The sequence below is a fragment of the Pinus tabuliformis genome, chromosome 1_2 (genome assembly GCF_031772625.1).
Source record: "Pinus tabuliformis cultivar Carrire ecotype Pingquan chromosome 1_2, CPIR1, whole genome shotgun sequence".
Lineage (NCBI taxonomy): Eukaryota > Viridiplantae > Streptophyta > Pinopsida > Pinales > Pinaceae > Pinus > Pinus tabuliformis.
The window spans coordinates 364,295,812-364,305,384 of NC_142298.1; the positions used below are offsets into that span (position 1 = coordinate 364,295,812).

General features: G+C 37.7%; 1 protein-coding gene across 3 annotated transcripts; it reads right to left on the bottom strand.

The window, feature by feature from the left end:
• Positions 1-3,872: 3,872 nt before the first annotated feature.
• On the bottom strand, positions 3,873-8,356 carry LOC149205880 (PHD finger protein ALFIN-LIKE 8-like). 3 transcript variants are annotated; one of them, XM_089393575.1, is made up of 3 exons: positions 8,021-8,356; positions 4,683-4,815; positions 3,873-4,431 (listed from the first exon to the last, which is right to left on the bottom strand). In XM_089393575.1, exons 2-3 carry the CDS (start codon positions 4,797-4,799, stop codon positions 4,183-4,185), a joined length of 366 nt encoding a protein of 121 aa, XP_089249701.1. In that variant the 5' UTR covers positions 4,800-4,815; positions 8,021-8,356; the 3' UTR covers positions 3,873-4,182. The 3 variants fall into 3 exon arrangements, with proteins under 3 accessions (XP_089249701.1, XP_089249702.1, XP_089249700.1); XM_089393576.1 differs by lacking the exon at positions 8,021-8,356 and adding an exon at positions 5,051-5,333; XM_089393574.1 differs by lacking the exon at positions 8,021-8,356 and adding an exon at positions 5,117-5,169.
• Between the last annotated feature and the right edge of the window lie 1,217 nt (positions 8,357-9,573).

Consider the following 9,573-nt stretch of genomic DNA (forward strand, 5'->3'; position numbering starts at 1 on the left):
TTCAGCGTCTCATGTATCAATTTGAAGACTAACGAAGCATTGAGGTAATGATCTACTTTGTTGTATGGTTATATTATGCTTTTCCAATTGTTTTAAAGTTACAAAATCTTCTTGTTCTCATGTTTATGTGAAAGCTTTATAAATATTTATTTTGGAATAAGCATTGTGAGAAGATTCTCCCTTGTTTATTTGTTGTTTTATTTCTACACCTGTTTTACAATTTTCTATCAAAATAAGTTGCAGATTAGAAAGTGTGTTTCAGCCATTGAACAACCTCTTTACATTTGCATTGATGAGTGGCACCCTTGGCCCGAGATGTTCTAAATCTCAAACAAAGGTGGTATAAATAAATGCGTATATAAAGCCCGCTTGTTCGATCGGCCTATGATCTGTTCCTTGCTTCTTTCCCCTCGATGGTTGCTCTATTAGCTCCTGGTCACCGTAGCAATGGGATCTATCCTCTCCCAAACCTAAGTCACTAGATAGCTGCTCCAGAATCGGTTATATATCAACATTCTAATACCAATACTTGTACACATCAAAAAACTCAAGTTTGTCAAGGGGAATGTGGCGAGTCATGAATTGCCTATCCCTCCTATGCTGGGGATTCCTAGCCATTGTAACCTATTGTGATTAACATATTGGACAAACAATGGATGAGAATAAAGTAGTAGGGTGAAGATAGAGAGAGAGAGGGTTCAGCCCATTTTGTTTAGCAGAAAGATGGGTATTCCTTTCTTTTTGTCAAAAGATTACCTCTTCACAAATATTGTGTCCAAGATGGGTAGGGCTTATATAGTAGTAGGAAAGGTGTTTTCTTTTTTGGTGAAATAACCATAACTAGTCTTTCCTTGACTCACAACTACTAATCTCAATCGTGTAAAGCCTGTAGCTATTATTATATCAGATCATATACCAATTTAATTATACAGATATATCATAGTTTAGGTATGAATGTTATACCAATTTAATTATACATATATATCATAGCTTAGATATGAAAGTTATGCACCAACTTAATGCTCACACCATATCAGCCCATTTCCGTGTTCCTCTTCTTCCTTTCCTTTTATTCCCTCCGTTCCCATTTTTTTCCATATGCTACAATTTATGTTTTTTTAATGCTTACTCTTCATACATAACATAAAGCCTCGACTCCATAGCCTTAGCAATCCTGATTAGAAATACCTCCGTATGTTAGAGGAGCCAATCTATAGAAAAGAAGAATCACTGAGTTGACGTTTGGTAGCTTTCTTGAGATATACAATGCTGACACACTGGCTGCTTGGGCCTTTACACTTTTGTGGCTGCTAACTTTTGTTATAACACTACCTTGAAAGCTTTTCTACTATAATCTGCAGTGGTTTTGTCGGTCATCGTTCTCCTCTTGATTTGCTTTATCTCAATGCCGCATGGTCATGATAAAGGGTATCATGTATATTACATTTTCCCTTTTCATCAGTTGGTGATTATTTGTGATTGGTCTATTATCCTAATCACAATGATGCCGGTGCTCAACAGCCTTGTCTATCGTCTATGTTGAAGCTACAGTTTGGTGCAGTTTAGTATCCCAGGACCAACGAACAAAATTGTATGAATATCTGTTAGGAAGTTGCTATTTTTACATGAACTAGAGATGAAAACTTTGCAAGACCTAACACAAAACTGCAAGCATAAGCAAAGTTTATTCATGCACGTCGGTCATGAAATGATAACAAAAACATGCAACTATTTACTAATTACTGAAACTAAAAAGTTTTAATATTAAAGTTGACATTCAAGTAATGATGTATGCGGATTATTGAGAGGCAAGTCATTGAACACCCACTAGGAATATTAGGTCACATACTCAGAAAATTAAACAGCCACTGGACACACTGAATGTATATAATGCACAAGACCTGCAACACATTCATATGCACATCTAAGCCAAAACAATACAAAATTGCTCACCAGGAATTCAGAACCAAAACACCTAGACGCGATCTTTAAGTGTAATAAAATAAACGATTTGCAGATACATAACAGATTAAAGCAAACAATTTTGTAAAGACAATACATGCATCAGATCTTTACACACATTACTCAGTACAGGCTAAGGAAGGAAACCAAACACAATAAACAACCCAAATACAAATTTTGAACATGGAGAGAATGAAGGGCTATTACTTTTATGCATTGAAAGGAAGGTCGGGCAGAGAAAGAAAACTCCAAAAGAATCAGAGCGAGAATTGATGATCTTTGAATCAGAACCATAACATAATAGTGGAAATAAAACAAAACCTTTTCATGAACATGATACAGATCTTGCAACACATATCCATGCACAATTAAACACACAGATTAATCGATCCAATGTCCACTGCTGGTTGGTAAGTTGGTTTGAACTTTGCAAAGGATAGTGTGACTACCAATAGCCCATCACATAGATTCTTCAGTGCATTTGTGTCCATAGTGTGTCTCAGGTATGCTAGCAAGAAAGTCATGTTCGTGACTTTCATAGAGATAACAATTACAAGATTTATAATGTACATAAATATTAGGTGAGATTGTGTACAGAATCTGGAATAATTATGATTGGAAGGTTAGGAAAAGTCCAATGATAGGAATTTAAGTCATCATCTAAGAACCCACGCTTCCATGTTGAAGGAACCAGATATCATTTGGGAGGCAAGTCTACCTAATTTGTATGATTAGAATTTTATTGATCGCACAGAACAAAGTTAGAAACCCTTCTTTGATCAAGATGTTTAAAAGATCATAGATCATCTTGACAGTTAGGAAAGGAGCCATTAGTAAACAGTTAAAAAGGTTGACAATAGAACTTACAAACCTCAAGAAATCAGCGTAAATAATTTGCGAGCCATCATGTGGCTATAGCTTTCGAATCACTAGTGAAGGACATTTACAGGCACAAATGATATCAACTTCCCAACCAATATTACGTGGAGGATTATTTGCAAACTTGAAGTTATCTTTGAATGTTCCATCATAAAAACTAGCCACAGCAGCAACCAGTTCTGTGAACCCTTCTTTTTTTCTGGGCAACTTTCCCTCTGACCCTTATGGAAAGAGGTTAAATGACCATCTTCAAATGTTCCAAACTTCAAGTTCAAGACCATAATTAATTCAGCTGACGCAAAAACATACATTGCAAATCACCAAAAAGCCTTGGACGTTTAAAGAAGGTATAGAGCCGGGGGTACAACAATGGACATCTTTAGTTATAACAAGTTAGGGTTTATTCATTAAACCCGGAGAAAGCAGCTTCACAACAGGGATTTTATGATGTCTTGGAAATCACTAAAACAACATGGTACAATCTCCCAGGTGCAAAAGGCAAAGCCATCATTATGCTTCGACAACACAAGCAGTCAATGGTCAATGTGAAGCTATTTTTTCATCCTGGGTATCATTTCCTCTGGGGATGGTTTTGCCCTCCTATGGTTTGTTAACCAGAGTAAAATCACATCCATGCATGCAAAAGTATATACATATAGATACATATCCAAGTCTCTGCTCCTGTATAGAGGCAGAATAAGAGATGCAACAGAAGGTAGATTGTTTAAATTACCAATGGAATAATTATAAACTAAACCAGCACAATACCAACCAGTGGATGTTATAATATCGTAAAAAAACCCAGAATTAGAGATTAACAATATTCAAAACAAATATCGCAGAAGACTCAACTCTTTAAATAGAAAGTTTCCAATGGCTCAAGTATATAGAGATCTAAAACTTTGGAAGATTTAAGCGTTGAGTCTTAAAAGAAAATCAAACCAACCAGCACAATATTCGTACAGAGATAAGATAAGATACAATAATTATATTTATGTTTAACAATGCATTGTTGAGCACAATATGTCCATACACAGCGGGAGAACAAAGGGTTTCCAAAAAATGATATCAACATCTAACTCTAACATAAACTAATAAGTCTGTGGATCAGACCCATCTCTACTAACATTCTAAGCTTAATGAAAAACACTGACCACCTCCAACAGATCTCAGCTTGTGACAGCATAGAGCTTAATTGGAATTGGAAGCTAATTAAGCCTTCTGAGTGCAAGTAACAAACCAAAAGGGCTGCAGACACTTCTGCATCCGAAACCACTGGGTAGAAACATTAGAGATAGTCATCACCTGTCAAGTTGAATTAAAGATCCCCTCGGCCATCCATTAGATTCGGGACCTTTTGTTGCTGCAAGATGGACATTTATAATGCTTAATGTGTTCGGCTATCGCAGGAGTAATCTTAAGACACTTGCCATGGAACCATTTCTTACACGTATCACAACAGATCCAAAACTCATCAGAGGCATAATTCTCACCACAAGCTCCACAGAGTGTGTCTTCATCCAACGTATTATCCTCACCTTTAGGTGGTGGTAACTTTGATAGCTTTGCTTGACATGTAGGTACCCGTGCCTGAACAAAAAAATGTTGTTTTTGCTTGAATAAGCAACACATGAAAAAGATTGAACATAAATTATAAATCACCAGCAAAAGAACAAGAAAGCATATAGTACCATTCACATCTCAAGGATAACAAAATCTAAATTGTACAATTTATCTTCATTCTTGGCAGCCTGCTCAGAAATTTACTGTTACGTGTTTTATTTATTTTTTGTTTAAAAAAGAGCAAAACAGGACAACTCCGCGATCAACAAATTCCTTACCCTTATGCCAGACTTGTTCTTGCTGCTACTGTTGTTGGTTACAGTAGTTTTTTCTTTTGATTGCTTTTTTGCAGCTCCAGTAACAACCTCAAAAATAGTTGGGAGTTCATTGCTCATGATAAAAATTCTTTTCCTGCCATTAACTAATTTTAGTCAGCTGAAAGCTAAAAACAAATGGTAAGAAATAAAATGAAGAAAAGTTACCTCTTTACAGAACTCAACTGACATGCTTAACAGCGAAAAAAAAGAGTTTAAATGCTCTGTTTTGTCACTGTGTGGTATGTTCACACTAGCAAGCAGTGCACACTTCCAGCCAATGCCATGCTTAACAGAGAAAAAAAGAGAGTTTAAATGCTCTGTTTTGTCACTGTGTGGTATGTTCACACTAGCAAGCAGTGCACAGGGTGTGTCCACATTAGTAAGTGGAAGAGTACCACAGAGAAAAGACGCTTGGCATATAGGGATTCCCTTGGAAGGAGTTTCCAAGGAAACCTAGACCAAGTTTACATTCTCATCCAAAAGCTGGTGGCCTTTGGTCAATGGCGATTAGAGATGATCTGACAGCCATGGTCATCAGGTAATTGGCCGTACCCTCATGTGGTCGGTGAAATTAACCTTATCTCTTGTGGTTGGTGAAATTAACTTTATCTCTTGGGTGGAGGTTGTTGGAGATTCTATCGATTCATTGGCCTATATATCGTGCCACATACTTATGGAGTAACTATATCACCACATGGAGGTAGGGTCCCAAGAGGTTGTTGGAATAACTATATCACCACATGGAGGTAGGGTCCCAGGAGGTTGTTGGAGATTCTATCCATTCATTGGCCTATATATCGTGCCACATACTTATGGAGTAACTATATCACCACTTGGCGTAGGGCGGAGGAGAAGCATAAAAAGATGCCTTGGAAAATTGGAAAGTTGTTTTGGTTTCTTGCAGCTAGTTGATAAGAGACTCAACTAAGAGAATAGGCTGGTCTGAGTTGGTGAGCTTATCTTTTTAGGAAAGTTGTTTTTGTGTAAAAGGAGATTGTAACATTTTAAATGATAAAATTATAAAAAATATAGCTTACTTTGTGTTTTAAAAGAAATAAATTTTCGACAAATATAAGAAGATAAATATGATTTACAAATACAATTTTATTATATTAATAATTGAAAATAAGATATATACCGATACAAATAAGAATGGAGTTCGTGCATGTCATACATGCATGGCTGTTCATTAAAAGACTAATCTAAGATTAATGAGCTCCTGCAAATGACATGCATGGCTGCTCATTAAAAGAATAATCTAAGATACTGAATCTCAGTTGTGAACCCTTGATGAAACCACCAGACAAAAATTCATCACCGAGTTTTCATCCCGGGATCAAGCTAGAACTGACCACACCAAGTCCTCAACAAACACATAATAAAATAGACAAACTCAAGATGCCCCCAATGCTTAGAAGCTCCTATACTATTTTAAAGACGAGATAGATCCTCTAACAACCTTATTTTATTCTTTTCCTCAACTGATAACATAATACGATGTATATCTATTTCTTTTACAATCAAAAGAAAAATTAACCCTTCTATCTCCCTTATCAAATTTGCGCGGCCAGTAAAGCTTTCGCTCATTGATTCAAAATCTTTGATTGGCAAGTAGTAAGAGGGTTTGTGTATGACCCTCTTGTGTGTGCGCCCCCTATGAGTCGTGAATGGTCAACCTCAGTGGGTTTGGTCAAGTTGTATTCCTACGTTACTGCGGATGCAGATGCCTGGGACCGTGTTAAAGAATCAGTCCTTACCCTTATAAAAGCAAAAAAAATTCAGTGGTGGTTCGCTCGTCCCTCTGCTGGACAATACTCAAACTTCTCCAACTGTACTAGTGGTGTTAGTTCACTTGGTGATGCTATCCGGATTGATCAATAGTTTATCTTCGCGCTGCTCAAACGACTCTATTCACCATTCATCAATCTTTTTTCGCCAATTTATTTATTCGACCACAGTGAGAAAATCCTGATGCCTTGGAAATGCGCTCTGGAATCCGCATGCACAACAGTTTGGCCTTACGCGATATAGAACGTAACTGTTAAAATTTGGAGCGGCTTAAGTTACTTTGTTGATTCGACACCTGATACGAAATGACGGCTGAGCTATGTGTTTGGTCTTTGCCGCTGGAATTATATTATGGCAAGATCGGTTGTGTTCGTGGCCCCTTTGATTTCGCCTGACAGTTACCCGCGCAACTCATGGCTCGGGCCTTGATCTGCTTCTTCTGTCTCCTCTCGACCCTTCCTCCGTGCGATTGATCTGCAGGCCCAACATCCGGGTTGATAGATCCACGTGGTTGCATGGCGTCTCGGGACAAATATGGCCTCATGGTTCTCTTATATATGCGCATCCGTCCTGATATGCTTCCACGGTCTTCGACTGTTGGATCAGTCCACAGATGCCACCGAGTCGCTGTCTGGTCATACAAATATATCCCATCGATTATACAAGGGATGAGTTCATTGATTATGCGGCCTTGGCTCTTTTACAGGTTGCATGCAGGTGGCAGATTCCCCACACTGAGATTACGGCAACAGCGATATACAGTCAGCTGCTCGACGTCGCAGGCTTGGGAAATCAATGGCCTTTCAGCCCTCCACGAAATAATATGGCCTCCAACTAGATATATCAATCACCAAGTAATCGGCCTCCCTTTCGACACAACAATTTGTTCGAATAAATTCATGGCTGGAAATTAACTTTACTCTTCTCTGAACTCGTGGCGCTTTAGCTCATCGAACCACCCTCTGGCATCTAGACACTCGATCTTATCTTAGAACAGAAAATATGGCCTCTAAGTTGATGTGGAAAATGATTCGTTCGTGGAATCGGAAGAGAATCCATTCTTGATCATTACTTCAAAAATGGATCTTATACAGATATAGGAAAACTGGAAAATACGAAACCAAGGTGATATTAAATACCACCTAAGATGGAAGATGCGGATTAGGGTTAGGGTTAGAAGAAATCACACTAAAAAAATATCTGCATAAAACCCTAAGGCCAGTAAGATGCACAGTGCTAAGATCCCCAAATGATAATGATAAAATTATAATAAATATAGCACAAGATGCCGGTTACGGTTAGGGTCAGGGTCAGGGGAGAAGAAATACACTGAAAATCTCTGCATAAAACCCTCACGAGCCCTAAGATCCCCCAATTATAAAATTATAATAAATATACCATATTTAGTGTTTTAAAAAAAAAAAACTTTCGACAGAAATAAGTACACAAATGAGATGTACAAATGCAGCCTTATTTATATTAATAGCTGAAAACAAGATACATGCTCATACAAATAAGAATGGAACTTCTGCAAATGGTATGCACGGCTGCTCGTAGACGCTGGATAGAACCACCAGACAAATTCACCACGGCTTTTTCTTGTTTTCTTCTCGGGATCAAGATAGACGCTGGATAGAACCACAAGAGAAATTCACCACGAGGTTTTCTTGTTTTCTTCTCACGATCAAGCTAGAACTAGCCACTCCAAATCCTCAACAAACACTTAATAAGGTAGAGAAAGTCAGGATGCCACCAATGCTTAGCTCCTATCCCCTTTTAAAGGCTCGATGGAACCACTAGACAAATTCACCACGAGGTTTTCTTGTTTTCTTCCGGGATAACTGGCCACGCCAAATCCTCAACAAACACTTAATAAGGTAGAGAAACTCAAGATACCCCCAATGCTTAGCTCCTATCCCTTTTAAAAGCTGGATGGAGCCTTATTTTTATTTTTTTCCTTGAAAAAAGTAAATATCATGGGCGGATACCATGGACAAATACCATCCTCAACAAACAATAAGGTAGAGAAACTCAAGATGCCCCCAATGCTTAGCTCCTATCCCCTTTTAAAGGCTGGATGGAAGCCTTATTTTTCTTGTTTTCCTCAAAAAAAGTAAATATCATGCGCAGATACCATGGACAAATACCATCCTCAACAAACACTTAATAAGGTAGAGAAACTCAAGATGCCCCCAATGCTTAGCTCCTATCCCTTTTTAAACGTTGGATGGAAGCCTTATTTTTATTGTTTTCCTCGAAAAAAAGGAAATACCATGGGCAAACACCACTAGCCATGCCAAATCCTCAACAAACACTTAATAAGGTCAGTAGAGAAACTCAAGATGCCCCCAATGCTTAGCTCCGATCCCCTTTTAAAAGTTGGATGAAAGCTTTATTTTTATTGTTTTCCTCGAAAAAAGTAAATACCATGGGCGAATACCATGGACAAATACCACTGTAAATACCATGGGCAAAGAGCATGGTAAATACAAATACTATGAACAAACAACATGCTAAATACTAATATAAATACCATGGGCAAACAACACAGTAAATACCATAAGAAAATGGTCTCAATTTTAAATATCCCTAAAATGGTGGAAAATGACAACATTGCCTTGTTCCCATATTATCTTTGTCAGCCCTGTAATGTAAATATTTAAGGTCTCAATTTTAAATATATCCAAAAACATTGCTCCCAGATTATGGTAGTCTTTGTCATGCCTGTAACGTAAATATTTAAGGTCTCAATTTTAAAGATATCCAAAGCAAATATATCCAAAGGCATTGCTCCCAAATTATGGTAGTCTTTGTCATGCCTGTAATGTAAATATTTAAGGTCTCAATTTTGAATATTCCTAAGATGGTGAAAAATGACAAGTGAGTTAAGGGAAGTTGGATAAACAAATATATCCAAAGACATACAACTTTTGTGGGCCTAATGGTTAAGAGCATGTGTTTCCTCCTAAGAGGTCATGGGTTCAAAACCAAAGGGGGTAGAATATGTATGCCTTTGTAGACTTGAGCATGTGTTTCCTCCTAAGAGGAAATTCCTGGTCGGAGA

What these genes read in the sequence shown, in the direction of transcription:
- LOC149205880 (XM_089393574.1), bottom strand. Translation starts at nt 5,139, where the DNA reads ATGCCAAGCGTCTTTTCTCTGTG. An exon ending in CCAAGCGTCTTTTCTCTGTG is followed by an intron (nt 4,816 to 5,116) that starts GTACTCTTCCAC and finishes AGTTAATGGCAG; the next exon opens with GAAAAGAATTTTTATCATGA. An exon ending in AGAACAAGTCTGGCATAAGG is followed by an intron (nt 4,432 to 4,682) that starts GTAAGGAATTTG and finishes TTTTTTGTTCAG; the next exon opens with GCACGGGTACCTACATGTCA.